The sequence below is a fragment of the Acipenser ruthenus genome, chromosome 10, assembly GCF_902713425.1.
Source record: "Acipenser ruthenus chromosome 10, fAciRut3.2 maternal haplotype, whole genome shotgun sequence".
NCBI lineage: Eukaryota > Metazoa > Chordata > Actinopteri > Acipenseriformes > Acipenseridae > Acipenser > Acipenser ruthenus.
The window spans coordinates 11,070,586-11,087,663 of record NC_081198.1 but is presented as its reverse complement, the minus strand read 5'-3'; the positions used below and the strand labels follow the sequence as shown (position 1 = coordinate 11,087,663).

At 36.1% G+C, this 17,078-nt stretch overlaps 1 protein-coding gene across 2 annotated transcripts; it reads right to left on the bottom strand.

Annotated features, from left to right (window-relative positions):
• Window positions 1–2,703: 2,703 nt before the first annotated feature.
• On the bottom strand, window positions 2,704–14,241 carry LOC117413384 (LIM homeobox transcription factor 1-alpha-like). Of its 2 annotated transcripts, none has more exons than XM_059031722.1 (9): window positions 14,000–14,241; window positions 12,105–12,171; window positions 10,952–11,132; window positions 6,008–6,240; window positions 5,467–5,630; window positions 4,966–5,043; window positions 4,775–4,853; window positions 4,485–4,649; window positions 2,704–4,288 (listed from the first exon to the last, which is right to left on the bottom strand). In XM_059031722.1, the coding sequence occupies exons 2-9, from the start codon at window positions 12,166–12,168 to the stop codon at window positions 4,140–4,142; spliced, it is 1,113 nt and encodes a 370-aa protein (XP_058887705.1). In that variant the 5' UTR covers window positions 12,169–12,171; window positions 14,000–14,241; the 3' UTR covers window positions 2,704–4,139. The 2 variants fall into 2 exon arrangements, with proteins under 2 accessions (XP_058887705.1, XP_033878403.3); XM_034022512.3 differs by lacking the exon at window positions 14,000–14,241 and adding an exon at window positions 12,411–12,807.
• Window positions 14,242–17,078: the final 2,837 nt, after the last annotated feature.

The following is a 17,078-nucleotide window of genomic DNA, read 5'->3' as shown; positions in this document are numbered from 1 at the left end:
GCCCCCATTTAATTGAATTAAAAACATACTATAGAAAAAAAAAAATTGTGGCTTACTCTGTATTCATAAAATGAATGCCCCCCCCCCCCCCCCCCCCCCCCCCCAATATTTAAGAACACAACAAAATATTACGTACTGCGTAAAACATAGAACACATGGGTAAACTATAAGGGCCCACTTCTAACTTCTTAACCACACCCAGTTTGTTCTTTCTCATTTTTATCATTTCAAGTGCAAGTGTACAAGCTGCAAGTGTACTGGAAGAATTTCTTGTCACGCTATGAAAGTAATAATATACAGTACTATAGTGACAGTTAGTAAATTGCACCACCTGCTGGGAAATGTGTGCAGTACCATTGCACATGACTAGATCAACTGTAACAATTGATCTATACTGTTCCTCGTGGATCCCTATAGCTTACTTTTGAAAGCAGGTTGCTTACATCTCAAATCAGACAGTGCTCTGGTCAGGTGAACAATACAAGTGTTGGTTTGCTTGTTTTCATATACATTTTTTCATCCCGGGAAAAGTAAAACATACTGTTTGAGAAAAGGAAGAGAACTTCTTCACTGATAAGCAACATTGGGGGTGTCAAGTTTAGGGCTCAAGCAATTAAATGTATCATATAAAGTGCTGGCAGCAGTACTGTATGTATGAGGGATAGGAGTATCAATGGTGCCCTCAGTGGCAAACTTTATTATTGAACACCAATGAAAAGGCTGAGGCGCTCAGAACAGGCATGCTTGAGCATGGATGGGTTAGAATTAATGGAATGAACTGTAAAAGGTTTTTCGTGTGTAATCTGGAATTATTGTCCCTCATAACTAGGATGGAACATGAACACACGTCCACTGCTTAGAAAGATCCCGGTGCATTAGAGTGGCACAGCAAAACCCTCCTTTATACCACCGTGTCACTCAGACTGGGCATACAGGCACTGGAATATCACAGCTCGGTTCCAAGCAAAGAGAGATTTAAAATAGAAACATACAAAAATACACAAAAAGAAATAAAAGAAAACCAAAAATGCAAAAGGACATAAAAAAATAATTTACAAAGCACCTCACTCTAATCCAAATCTTCTTATTGCTACTCTTTTTGAAGAAATTGAAGTGAAATATTCTTTATCTGACTAGTAATACTGAATTATATGTGTCCTATGGGATGCTTTTACAAAGTGGACTCATCTGTCTGTGCTACAAAACAGCGTGATGCCAATTAGAACAGTTCTAAAGTAAGGGCTTTGTAGCCTTTCGTTAGGAAGGCAAGCCACGATAAATGATTGGTCAACAGAAGGGCTGCTGTTTAGGCACTTTCAGAGTAATAATTAGGTTATTGCTGCCTGCTGTTTGGCTGCACCAATAGCCATTTATTCCAACTTTGCTTTCAAATCTTCTTAAGATACGGTAATACTACAATTCAGCAGTAAGCCACAACAATCTTGTTTTAATAGATAATTTTAAACTAAAATGTGTTATTCCGTATCTGGACGTGACACTAATCTGCAGAATTTGAAAAATAAACATAATCAAACTCACATATTCTGAATCTAATTTTATGGCAAAACCCTGTTTGGTGTGATGGAATGAGAGGTGAGTGGGTGTTTTTTGGATAAACCTCAGATGAAATCTGGACCTGTGTTGGAGTCAAAAAAACTGACTTAAAAAACAAAAAGTCAATATAAGAAATCCAAAAAAGCAAGAACATGCATGCATGTATTTGCAGTCTTCTAGTGAAAAAGCTGTTATAAAATACTGTCCGACCTTAAACAAAACAAAACAAAACAAAAAACAGTAGGCTAACTAATAGAAATATTTAAAATGCTGAAATAATCCCATTATTCAAATTGAATGCATCTCAAAGTGCATTGAAACAGCTATGTTAAGCATGTCACATGGTAATTACATTGTAAATACTTGTGGTGCAACTCTTTTATTAAGAGACCCCTAATTTGTTATCAACAAAATAGACATCCTTCCATTTAAGTAACCAAGATATACCAAAGCCAAGTCATTCCTTACAGAGAGTAAAAGCCAAGACAGACTTCTATGACACAGTTAAATTGATCCAGACCAATAGGTTGCACTCTCATTTTCAAGCTCTGATTTCATGAAAAGAAATCTGAACTGAAACACAAAGTTCACAGTAAGGACACAGAGGTAACAGTTAACAGTTAATAGTTTTCTTTTTCTTTTCTTCATATTTGTGTGTCATACCTTCTAACATAAAGTTTCAGTTGTGTGATCTGGTCTTCTTCCTAACCTAACAATGTGAATACGCACTGTACCTGGGTGATCTCTGGGGTATATTCACAAAGGGTATTTTCTGCACATATTGTTTGAATAAAAGATATTCATGAAATGCATCTCGCAGTTTTGTTTCCAGCAGTCCCCCTGTGGAACCCCTGACCAGCGTGTGCTATGAGCTTGATGGGCTTGTTTCCCAACATGGGCTGGATCTGATGAACCGTTTCATTGGGATTGTAACAGGCTGCTAGACTGCACCCAGGCTCCACTGTGTTGTGTAGAGAGCAAGTGCTTGGGCTTCTCCAGAGCTCACAATATGATACTTGAAGAAGAATACCCTGCACTCTTCTGTGGCTTGGCTTTCATAATTCAACTTCTTGTCAATTGTATCCCATCCCATGGAAATATATGCACAATGAATGAAAACATAATACACAGGAGACATTTTTTTTTATTTAGAACTGTATTTTAGTTTTGCCACATACCTCAAGACATACTGTACACAACAACATTTTGTTCTGTAGAGAACATTCAGTGATAATGCTCGATTGGTATTATAATGGGTGTGTTTAACCAAGCAACAACCATGGCATATCAAGGACACACGCACACACACACAGACACACGCACACACACACAGACACATACACATTTTCATATTTACATTTCATAATACTGTACTGTACTTTTTTTTTTAAAGGAATTGAAATGATGGTCACTTAAAAATGCCTTTTAAAGGTCAGATTGGGTAGGTCATTAAACCATTTTTCTTATTAATTTCCAAGCTCTTTTGTTTTTTTTTATATAACCTCGGTACCAGCACAGACTCTTGTCCTTGTTCTTCCTATCCAGGCCTCAGCTACTGACAGCATCCTCACATCTTTCTGCCTGAACACTTGTCACACGCTGTTGCTTGCTACATTATTAAATTGGTGTTAAGTTACTTTGAATGACAGGGCCTGATCCAATAATGCCTCTCCAACTGTGACTGACTCTTTCTCTTCAGACAGCCACCTGCTGTATAGGTTGCAGCACAAGACATAATTTGCCCACTGTTAAAAGGTCACCTGGCTCATAGAACTGGTTCAGAAAACCTCATTCAATGAGACCTCCCCTTAACACTTTAAAATAGCTATCTGGTTCAAATGGAATACTGTTCCATATGCATATATCAGATAGAATTGCTTGTATATAATATACATTTTTGGGGATACTAAAAAGATTCTCATGAATTTCAGTGGAATGTCAGGAACACATCTATTCCTGTTAATTTATATGGATATGTTCCTCTCCTCACAGATGTTTATTCTGCGGTTGGGATTTTTATAAAATGGTTTTATGATGGATGTCTTTGTAGTCTATAGTTTCAGTGTCACAAGGACCCCAAGAAGTTCATGTATTTTTTCAACACCCCTTGACTTTAATGGGGGCTTAATACAACAGTGCTATAATACACTAATGTCAATTAAGTTAAATATATAGATACTTTACTTTACAAGTGCATAAATAGTATAACATTTTGTGCATATTAGAAGATAGCTATGTCTTCTGTGCTGTAACTCATAAAGCAAACATGTTGGTTTATGAAAAAGCATTCTTTGTTAAAGTATTTTAAGATGTTGTAATTTAACATTTAGACAACAACAACATTGCAATATAATGGTTTGTATTGCATTCCAGGCAATATAACATTATTACATTCATATCCAATATGATTCTCCATATAATAAATAACATGAAACATAAATAGCAATTTCAGATCTTGTACTGCACATTTACATACTGTAAATCCTGGTTGTAAATCTATTCATTAAAAGTATTCACGTTCTGTAATCTAAGTTGTCGTAACCTAGGTTTTGGGTTGGTCTTGAGAAATGCTTCAAATGAAGAGCTCATGAGGCAAAATAAGAGTCCTGCATGGAATAGAGCCGGTCAATGGGATTCAGCACTCCGGGTCCAGCTTCGGACGTGGAGAGAAGACAGTCTCCCAGGTTACTGACTGACGTGTCGCTGTCTATTTCATGGAACAGGGATTCATTATCTGAAAGAGGAAGAAATTGTTCAACAGGGATATGATGATGAGGTCAAACTGAAGTGCCTTTTTGACCAAAAAAAACCCTCCCCAGCCCGTGTTATTCTTTGCATGTTCATTCCTTTGCTTTCATTCCCTGCGCCTTGCAGTCTGACAGTAATTCACAGAGAATCATAGAACGATGTTGTAATGGTAGAATTGTTACCATATGGGAGCATGTGATCCCCAGGCATTTGTGGTGGCGTTAGTCCCTGCCGAAAAGGGTCCACTTTGTACAAGGCCTGTTCCATAGCTGTAATCTGCTGCTGGTGCAGACGTGAATATGGGTGCACACCATCTAGGTCAGGACTGATACCTTCCATCGTTGAAACTGTAATGACATAGATAAATAAATAGATAGAAGGGGTGAGACAAAAATGTGACTTTGCTTATTGATGAAATTATTGAGCTTCAGTTATCTTGCGCAGTACGTGCGCCAGTTTTAAACAATCATACCTGAATGCAGTCTTTGGAGGTTGTAGGGATCTTGCTGCTGCTGCTGTTGTTGCTGTTGACGTCTGACAAGTTTCTTAATCTGTAAGGAAAACAAAGTAATCCTTAAGTCTAAATGACAAAGATAATTAGACAAGTTAAACAGTGACATCTACAATCATGACATTAGCAAGGATAAAAAAAAAAATAATTACCTTAGCCCTTTGATTTTGAAACCAAACTTGTACCACTCGAACGCTTAGTCCAGTATCTGCTGCCAGTGTCTCTCTTACCTAGGAATAAAATGCTTATTAGATTAATAAAAGGTTAATAAGCAAAATAATGTTTACATCTTATGGATAAGCTAAAAACAACTTGTATTGTATTCCAGACAGACACAAATCTCAACTGTTCCTTTCCAGATTTTCAGAGGAAAAAAAAAGTATATATCCTTTTGTCAGCCCTAAACAGCTCCGTCCTCTCTTTTACAGAAAGAAATATACTAAAGAGACTCGCGTGCACTGTTAGATTTGATTGTAATTGACTTCAGTGACAAAATATTGATCGGCTACTGTTTAGATGAATTGCATAAACTACATTTCGTCCATGTTCAGTGGAGCCACAGTACAGTTCAGTATGCTCAAATCACAACCTTTAACTTCCACCATAATGCAAGTAAATGGGTTAAGCCATAATTAGTAAACTATTACTCAAACCTTTCTACAAGGTTTAGAGGAGACATCAAAAGAAGCTTTGAACGCCCGTCTCTGCTGGGTTGTAAGGATAGTTCGTGGGCGTTTAGGTCGCTTGTGATCTCTGTCTTCCCCTACTTTCCCTGCATTGCCAGGCTTCCCAGTGTTCTCTTCCTCTTCAATTTTATCTGAATGGTATGAAAAGAGAGACTCAAAAGTTACCAAAAGGTGTTAAAAAATAACACCAAACAGTGCAGTTAACAATTCCCAAAAGGAAGCTTTTAAAAGCTGTGATTACTGATTTTATCATAACATATTTTATATTAAAACAGGGTGCCATGGTGTGTCTTTGTTTCAAACCCCTGGATGTGCACTATTGGTATGATTTATTAAATTATTTGTATCCATAAACTATGTTTAAATTAAGTTAAACAAAGATGTTTCTGCAAAGTAGTGTGATAAGATTTGCCGAAGTGGTGTTTGAGCAGGCTGTATCATGTCCAGTTTATACAACGTGGTTTTAAACCACAATTGCTGCTTGTTTTCTGCTTCTGTTCTGTTGTACCTGAGTCAGAAGCTGCTGGGCTGACGAGACTCAGTAGCTCTCGCTCCTTGTCATAGTCACTCCTACACAGCAGCTGCCCCTCCTTTAGCAGAAACTCGTCTCCTTTCTGCAGCCGCCGCTCACACACACAACAGCAGAAGCAGTGCAGGTGATACACACTCTTCTGTGCCCGCATCACAAACTCTGCAGGGGTGATCAGCTCCAAACAACCACTGCACTTCACTGCAAACAATCTAGTCAGGGAAAGAAGATTTCAGATTATCAGAAAATACACCATTAGCAGAATTAGCTTTTTCACACAAGGCAATAAACACAGTACCAGGGGTTCACGTCTTTCTTAGCAAATAATTGCAGTACAGCATGCTTATGGTGCCCTGAAACTGTGCTTTAAGACATCGACCAGGATTTTCATCCTCCACATAAACCCCATCCTGCCAAGCTGTAATCTGTTGGTGTTTTCAAAGCACTAGATTAATACAAAGTGAATGTTTGAAGACGATGCAAATGCTTTATAAATCATATTTTGGACATATATGGGTATTATTTATGTAAATATCTAAATAATAATGAATAGTACAATCATTTGGGTACAATTTATTAACTGGAACAGAACATCAACACATTTTTTTTTTTACAAAATTCTATTTGCTCTGACAGCACCATTGATTCCCTGTGTGTCACTTTTTCTCCTGGTAGCTTACTGGCGACTAACTTTTCCTTTCCTTGTAGGAATATGTCAAAGTTATTTGGAATGTTGCTGAGTGGTTGCTTTCATTCTGTAGTTGACAAGGCCCCCCACTGCAGAGTGCCCCTTCCCTCTGAGAATGGCAAGTGTAAGTTTTAGCACCTGGCAACCAAACTTGGACTAAGCCTTTTAAACTATGAGTGATTTTTTGGCTGTTGTATCGAGGGCTTCAGTCCTACGGAGAGAAGAGAATAAAACTCCCCATGCAATGGCTCCAGTCAGGGGAAGAATTAGGTTTCCCGTGGGGCAGGCTGATCCATGGCATTACTTTAATTATACTTAACTAACCAAAAACAAAAGAGGCTAACACAGCCCCATGTTAAATATCTCAGTTTATGCCTAATTTGTTTGTCTCCAGTTCATTTTAGAATTACTCATTATAGCAATAACAGAGTAAAATACATTTTTGTCATTTTTTTTATCCCTTTTCATTAATCAAGTCTTTCAAACTCTAATTAAATCATGAAGTTAGACGCAGAAGAGAACACGCTCTTCCACCTCACAGTTAAATTAATGAAAACAAAAGACCCACAATTCAGATATTAATTTGATATCAACGTATAAGTACATATGTAGCTAACTACAGTGTACTTATAACTACAGTGTACTTATAACTACAGTGTACTTATAACACTTAAAGCTTTATATGACATGTTGTTTTGTTTGACAAAATTCAGAATATTATTGTTTTTTTGCAGATGCCTCAACATGACATGTATGCACAACTATATTTAGAATTATATTTATATATTTATATTTAGAATTTATAAAACTGGACAAATAAAATACCAAACTACGAGTTCAAAGTATGCCATAATTATCATTTAGCATTTCATCCAAAGTAAAAACACTGGGAAGCATATCTCCAGTAATTGGTGTACGAAAAAGAGGACTTGTTTAATAATTTAACCCTTTCACTGTAGCTATTGACAGCCAGTAAGTTGAAGCTGTATTGAAAACACTCGGAAGGTGAAAAGCGACACGGTGAATTTATATAAAAGCCATTAGTGGCTGGATATTGGGGGAAATAACAGTACAAATGAATTTTGCACTGCTCCACCAAGCACTTATAGCACGGCTTAATAGAAGCCCACTGCGCCTGCTTTAAATTTGAATGATGTTGAAAGTTTATCAGGTTACAGAAGATTGAACATAGTTCAAGGATAATGCATATGGCACATCTAATTAAATATAAAATACCTGTGCAGTTCCTTAAAAAAAGGAAAATAGGAAGCTGCTCAAGTTAATATAGGGGATATCATATGCTGGGAACTTTGGAAATACATTATAAGAAAAACTATTCAAAACTGTTGAAGAGGAACAGGAGTTTTATAAAGAGCACATAATTTATGAGCTATTCTTTCATTATTAGGTCTTTCAAAGGTACTGTATCATTAGACCTCAAACAGACAGTAGGCTCTGATTTTGTCTACCTGTGTGGTGGAAGCGCAGTGCTCTTAGCCAATAAAGGGTAGTGCATTATCCATGCATATGTCGCTGACAGCAAGCCTAACCATGTAAGTTGGATGGTAGCGTCAGAGTGCCAGGAGCTGAGTAGAGAGGCATGGTGTAATGTATGTGAATAATTGGTCAGGTCAGATAAGACATGGCTGGATGAGCAATACCCTTCTATATTACAAAAATGCTCCTGAGGCAGAGTATCCAGATGCCTCGGCACACCTCATGCACTTGGATTTCCTCAAGTAGTCCTTTTTGCAAGTTTAAATATGCCTGTAACATATGGTGTGTATATTGTTGTTCTCAGGTTTTCTATCAGTTGTGCCTCTGGGACACAGCTATTCCACACTTTATTTATCAACCATGTGGGCCGTCTATTACTATCTAATAAGTTCTCAGTGGTCATTTTTGAATGCGTGTGTCGATAATAATTGCACTGACCAACTGCTAATTCTTGTCTGTGGATGGTCTCTCCATCAAACTGTTTTAGGTGTCAGTGCTTCTGTGCACTCTCCGTGAGCCCACCTGCCAGTCCTTGAAAGAGAACACCCAGAAACAAGAGCTTGGTTTGCGGAAACTGGACTTTGAGATGTTCCAAGTGATCATGAATCTATTTAAAAATACTTGAGTAGGACTGTTTATTTATGTATTTCTCATGCAGAAAAGAAAGAAGCCATGCTGACATGGCCATATGCTGTCCCCAGCTTGCAGTTACCAAGCTGCTGCGTTTCACTAACCTAACCGATTTTGACAATGTGTCACTTTAACTCTCTCCAGCTCTTTCCCTGCCTGTAACAGCATTCCCACATTCCACTGCCCAGTCTGCCTCCTTCCTCCTCATGCTTTTACCTGCAAACACCAGTCTCTCCCCAGATCAGTCCTCCAGACATCCACAACCAAGACAGTGCATGTTAGAGTCAGCACAATGGGGTTTAGGCACGTGCGCAAAGCTGATACCAAATGCATAACGTCACTAAATTTGAGTATTTGTGAATTAACCCGTCACACACAATACAGAAATGAACACATTTAAACATGAGTCAAAAGATGTGTCAAGACAAACATGGTACCATCGCTTTACTTAATCAACATACTCAAGCAAACGGAATTCAATCTGCCAGTAAACATTCATAGTGACTGTAAATTACATTGCATTCTCAATATAACCCCTGTTTTCAGAATAGCTCAACTATGGAATGATTTCAGAAAATCTTGTAATGCTTGCAATGCTTGTAATCGCCTGTGTTTATGAAATGTCTGCTAACCATTAGAAGATTCTGGAACACAAATTCTTCTGTATATCAGTACATCAGTGCAATGATGTCTGTAACATGCCTCCATTACCATGTCCTCACTTGCTTTGACTCCATACAGTGTGTAGACCGTGGCCCAAACATACTAATAATCAAGGAACAGTGACAATTTAAAAAATAACTACTGAATGAATAATTACAATGCCCATGTTTAGTTGAGAAGTTACACACAGTAAACTTAACAAGGAACAACATTAGTTTAAAAAGCTATCTACATTAAAGGTGTGACTATTTTCTTTGTTGTTGGGGTTTTTTTTTCAACTCCATGCACCCACCTGCCAGTCTTATTATGACAAATTCATAATTATCAAATGCATTTACACACATACACACACACACTTTTGCACACACACACACACACACACACACACACACACACACACACACACAACCACACACACGCAGCATTTCCTATTTTCTAATAAAGTCGTTAATATAAAGTTGCAAAAGTTTACCACTGTATTTTTGAATGGTATGTTTGCAGTTTTGCTATGGTTTTTTTGGTTGCCATTTGCATTTCCCATAGTTTACCCTGGTTTGCCATGTTTATTTATATACCTTACTATATCTCGCTATTTGCAATGCTTACCTGTGCTTTACAATGATTTTACGATGCTTTATATACTGTGTTATACTTTTACCATGGTAATTTTTAAAAAGGTTAATAACAGCCTACTATAGCTTATAATCATATATATTTTTAAAACAAATATGGACATGTACCAATTCATGTGATATACATCAGTCTAGTTTTGCTTTGTGTTTGTTTTTTTGTTTCCCAATGCAAACAACATCAATATGAACATTGCTACAATTGTTTGTGTATCGAGTCTAGGCTGTATATTATAGTGCTAATAACCTATCGTACTCACCCGAATTTAGCTCCATTTCTGTTAGCTGATATTAAATACAGTACACTATGTACAAAATAACATAATGTTGATATACATATTTCACAAAAAAACAATAAAAACAATCATTAATAAAATGTTAATACAGAACAATTATAATATTTTTAAATATGCATAGTATTGTACCTTATTACTAACCAGAACAGAGAATATAATATCAAAACATACCCTTCTCATTCAGAGCATTATTTGTAAACATGCGCCTAGTTAAATTTATTATTATTATTATTATTATTATTATTATTATTATTATTATTATTATTATTATTATTATTATCTCCGTCTTCTTTGAAGACAATGAATACGAAAGTATGCTTGTTTAAATTATTATTTGTTTGATTTCTTCTGTTCACAACTTCTGGCCCTCACTGGGAATGTTTGTATATTACAGTGGTTTCATGTTTCATACAAAATATTTGTATTTGAATTTGATTTGAACACTTTTTTAGCCATATGTTATGGATTAAATAAGAAAAAAGAATAATACGAAAATAAAAATAAAACATAGGATACTTACTTTTCGTAGTCGTGTTTGCAGTAAATCTTTTTCTCTCTAAGAAAACAAGTGTTTTTTAGTGGTTCTCTGCAAGCTGTACAATGAACACATTGTTCGTGCCAGAAACTGTCATTAACTCTCAGCAGAAATTTATCATAGATCACTCTCTGGCAGCCTTCACACACAGCTTTCCGATTTACATCTGTATGCCAAAACATGAAAAAGGGGGAAATTATACAGATTGGAAATTATACAAAATATAAATGCATATTTATTCATAGAAAGTACATCGAAGAAGAAAATGCCACTTCTATACCGGAACTTATTTGAGAATGTAATAAGAATACATACACTGCCTGTAAGATAAGAAGTGAGATAAGCATAGTTTTGCAGGCACACTTTCTATTAAATCTATTTTCTATTTCTCATCAAGATCATTTTTGTTAAGCATTACCGGTATTGTTACATGTTATACACATTTCAAACAATCCGTAAATGTATAATATTGCAATATTGCATGAGAGATTGTTAACTGTAAATCTTTTTTTTTTTTTTTTTAAATACTGGAAAAATACATCTTATGCAAACAGATTACAATACATTTTAGTACCTGTACTGTTTTGTTTATACTTAACATTATGTTTATTTTGGTAACTTTTCGTGCGTTGGAATTATGTTGTCAAAACATTAAAACGTGTTTAAAATATGTTGCATTAAGTGTATTTAACAGTGTATTTATTTTACATTTTACATGAGATGAGGAGAATATAATTCAGGTTTGAATTTAATGCTTTCTAACTGCACATTCGAACGTGAATTATATTCTCCTCATGGCCAAAGTTTGTTCATATTAGAGCCTGATGTTTAATTCAATGGCAAGTTAACGAAATTGAAACAGCCTTTAAATGTATTAATAATGTTTTGTTTAATTTTCGAGTATAACAATTGCGTTTAATTAATCGTGTTTAATTAAGCGGCACAGTTTAATAAAAGGTTAAAGTTATATATATATATATATATATATATATATATATATATATATATATATATATATATATATCATTATCATCCAATAATATATGCATTTGTTAAAAAGACAAAAATAACATTATAAGTAAATATATAAGGCTGCATTGTAATTGCATTCGTTGTTATTTTAATAACATAAACTCACCAAGTAATGATGAAAGAGATGTTTGATTTGACGTGCCTCCTTCCATTCTAAAACCATCCAGCATATTCTGTTGAAAAAAAAAAAAACTATTTAATTTGACATATTTTGCGTGCATATAGAACAGGTATGACACAAAATGCTATAAATTTTAGAGGCAAATAAACATAAGTACCACAATCATACAAGCTGTTATTCGAGGAGTACCTCAGGACAGGTGCGCTGCCTTATCGAGCAATAAACATTAACTGTGTTGCAAAGTAAAATGAGAGAAGTACGTAGCCGACTTCTTTATTAACTTGAACTTACCTGTTATCTTTAAGTGAACAGCACTTAGCGATAAAGGTTATCAATACATTTATAATTCAACAATCCACAACCTTTTATTGTTTTCTTTTTTTCCCATCTATTCCAATGTCAAATGTGATTCCATACTCAAAAGCTAGGAATGATCCCGTGCTCTCCGATCATGAGAACACTAGCTTGTTGAAGAATGTGAAGCTCTTAACTTTCCCTGTTAAAGGCTTTCAGACGGTGCCACTGTACTGTGAGGAGCACTTGGTGTGTGTGTGAAAATCTTTCGATTAACCCATCTGTTAATCCATCCAGGGCTGCGTTTGCCCGTCTCTCTTTCTGGAATGAGTTTGAACGGTCTCTTCTCTATCTGTACAGTCTAACTGTTTTTCTATTCTCCTCCCATCTCTGCCTCAGCCCTGCTACCAAGCACCCTTCACAAAGTAAGCTCTCACCCTTCACAAAGTAAGCTCTCAGTAAGCTCTATATATATATATATATTTGTTGTTTATTAAAAAAACAATAATAATGAGCCTAACAAAGTACTTGGAAGTGTTAGGAACTGAATTGATTATTAACCCTATATTGTATTATGTTATGTCTGAATTATTTTTAGAAACAGAATACTCAAAGAAGCCTATACATACATAAAGATGCAGTTTTGTATTATTGAGTCGCCATTTCAACAAGGTTTCATTTTCTTGATCAGTATCTTTCACACTGCATGTTTAATTTCAAAACAGTATCATGTTCATCTCTTTGAGTTTACAATAAAAACTCTATTCAAAATGTTTGATATATAAATATATGTAGTTTTGAGTAACCGGTATATTATACTAAAATAAATAAATAAATAAATACATTAGGGTTTTGGGTTAAGAAAAACAAACATTTGTGAGAATACATTTTAATTACTTTGTAATACTATATATATATATATATATATATATATATATATATATATATATATATATATATATATATATATATATATATATATAATGTCTTAACATTACCATTTAAAACCAGGGTCCCGTGTAGACCACACAGATACAGCGAATAACCATATTAACCAGTATTAATTACCCCAATACATAACTCAAATATATATTTTAGTTTATGTCCTCGTACTGTTTTTGGATACAATATGAAATCCCCGTCACAATACCAATATACATGAATATTCCTTTAATTTACACTGAAACGTTGAAGGAAACAATAGGATTAAATAGATTTTTTTTTTTTATACCAAACATGATTTCTTTATTTACTTTTCAAAAACATTCCACATCAAATAGGCTATGAGGACACATCGCCAATTTTTTTTTTTCCCTGTGCATAAAATATTTGGATTACAACATCAGTTGAAAATGAATACCGGTCTTAAATTAACAGTCCCACGCGTTTAAGAAAAAAGGATCCCTGTCGTTCTTCTGGGCTTTCTCTGTAACTCTTGAAGTTGGTTCTATATAAATGAATATACATCATAATAAATAGAACCATTAGGCTTGCATAATACTTAACATTTGGAACCCATCATAAAGGGTTATAGTTGTAGCAACATTGGATCAAGTTGTGGAAAAGCACGATGCGTGAAACCATACCTCTGATTGTGATTAAGGGTTAAGTGCTCTAGTGCCTGATCTAACAAGATGTGACCTAGCAACAAACGTAATTCCTCATCTCCCTGCATCCCCAGTCTTGAAGAAACTCCCCTTGCTGGGACACTGAATCCGCATTTACTTTATTCATCCATCCATGAGCTGGCAATGCAAGAAAGAAGAAAAAAGACTACATTGCGCACAGAGGCCAAAAATATAACCGACAGCCATGGATAGAACTAAAACTAAAACAAGTTGGAGCGCCCTACAATAGCTGTCAATCAGACGTCAGCCACCAAGTGAGGGAGTCCGTCCAAAATGGTGTCGTCTGCTGAGCAGGATCCCTAATTCTCACACTGAAGAGGAAATTGAGGTGGGCTGGGCATATTTCAAAAGACCATGTTTTAATGTGTGTGCGGTTGACTAACATGAAAATAGAATGACATCATTGTGAAAAACTGTTAATGCAGAGAACCTTTTTTTCTCTCTCTAAATAACTGAGGACATTGCATTTCGCAATACAGTATCTCTTGTGTTTTGTATTTCTACTTCCATCTTCCAATACTTGCTTCAGTTACATAGCATAGATTCATAGTATACCATTTTTAAAAATGTTTTTATTTTAAGCTCCCAGTACCCTAAGTGCCATTTTTCTGTTGGCAAATTGTGTATGACCAATTGGAGTGTATGCAATATTATCACTCAGTAAGCACTAATATTGAGACATTTTGCTTTATAGTCTTCTATTTGTAAACCTTGAGTTAGAGTCATCACTTAATTACTCCTGTGGCTAACCAAATTGTGGCGATGTTCCAAGCCATGCACTAATGAATGTTTGCTGTAATCACATCTCCGGTCAGATAACACAGAAGCAAAGGTCAAGAGCAATGAGGCAGTACAAAAATCCATTCATGAGTGCAGGTGAGCTCAATAAACAGACAAAATGCTTCTGTTTTCCATATTTATTATTAAACAAAACTGACAATTCACAAAAACATAAATTAAGCGGAGTTGCCCAGAGATAAGTATTGAGCCTCTGCAGACACAAAGTTCTAGAGGTTAAGAGGATATAAGGATACGTGCAAAGTTATTTAAGGATACGTGCAAAGTTATTTACGAGTGCAAATCACCCATATTGCACAAACCGTGTTTAGCTGCCATAAACTGGGACTTTAGAGGCCACTAAAAATGCAGCGTATGAAAAGAATGGTTTTCACATGGTGTTATGCACTCACTATCAAATTAGCACTTTGCTATCATTAATCCATTCAAATGATATTGAAATGTATTCAGATGAAGAAAAGAGCATTTAATTGGGCGGGGATCTGGAATACCTCCAAAAACTTTACACCTCTTATACAAGGTGCAAACCATTGTAGAAGCGAGTAATTGGGATGCCGGAGGATGCGGTGGTAAGGCGTTATCGTCTCACTCCGCAGGTCATCCTAGACCTAATAGCTGAATTTCACCTTTTCATCACCTGGTTGACTGTCCTCCTTGTAACACCGACAGACATGATTGACCGCTAAATAGCCCGATGCACAGGCGGCACTCATTACCATGATTGCGGCTCATTGTGTGTGCGTGTTTAGTAATTTGCATTGCTCTTAAGCTTACACAGGCCACAGTGCAAAATAATTAGGCTAGGCAATTTGGATTTTGCAGTCACAATTGTTTGCAGTATGCCTGTCCTTACATCAGCCCCTTAATGTGCTAACTTTATAGTAAAGATATCAGATACATCTCTTGAAACCAAAGGCTTGCTACCATGCTGTGAGGCTGAGACTCACGGTCGGGTACCACCATACGTCAATGCTGGGTCCAGGATCATGGCAGATAGCATCAGTAAGACTGGCTCAGTGAACAGCTGTCATGTACAGCAAGAGCTGCGATCCTGCACTCCATTGTTGAAGTTCATGTTAGTGCCACTAGTTTGGAATTGGAATGTGATCTCAATTCTATTTAGCATGCTTGGAACTGTCTACAAGTAGGAACCTACTGTCTGTCCATTCTTACGGAGTCTGGTAAAGCTGCTGTTGGTTATGGTGGTTCCCTGTATTGGAATTCATTGCCTAGCTGTAATACATTCTTCACAAGCTTTGTCAAAGCAACCACTGTCTATCCTGTTTACTATTTTAAATGTCAGCTGAATTTAATGTTTGTGTGAGAATGTTATTACATTTACCTGCAGCATATGTGTTATTTTTTTAGTCGGGATGAATTGGGCAGTTTTTGCCTTTTTTAGATTTACTTGCCATCAATAAATGCGGTGAAATGCCTAGGTAAATGTCATAGTTGTAAGTAAGTAGGAACATCATGAGTTTGTAAGGGGAGGGGACATTCCCTTTCATGTTCCTGTTTCTTCAAGTTGTGAAGCTATTTTCATCAATTTGTTATTAAGAAAACCATGATGCCACAAAATACAATAAGTTACACAGATTAAATCAACCCCTGTTGTTCAAATATAACCTGAAGGGAACTGTTTGGAAGTGTGTTAGCAAACCCTTTATTTGCTATATACCTTTACTCTTGATCTGACTTTAAAACAAAATGGAACTAGGATACTGGCTACTAGGAATGATGCTTCAATTCACAGCCTGCCACCTAGTGGTGCAGCATTAGGAGTGCAGTGGAAACAAGACAATGGAACCACACAGGCGCCACACTTGGTTTGCAGGTGTTGTATCCAAAGGAGTTCATTATTTAGTAGCACCTGCTTTATGAATATACAGTGTATTGCAAATAGGACTTCTGAAGAAGATGGAGATTTTTCTTACAACAGTTTGAGTGGTGAGAAGTGAAATCTCCAAATTGATATCAATAAGCTGCATTGTCTTCGAAAATTAGTGGCTGTAATACAGTTAATAGATGGCAGCACAGATAAGAAAAAATGCATGAGGTACTGGAAATGTACTGCAATAATTTGTGTCATCAGTGTCATTTCACAGAGGTCCCCAGTAACGCCCCAGTACTGTCTGCACTGCCCTATACAGTTCTAAATGAACACCCTGAAAAAGGGTTAAAAAATACTTTTTTCTTGAATTACATTGGCCTTAGAAACCCCAAAACTTGAGACTGAATC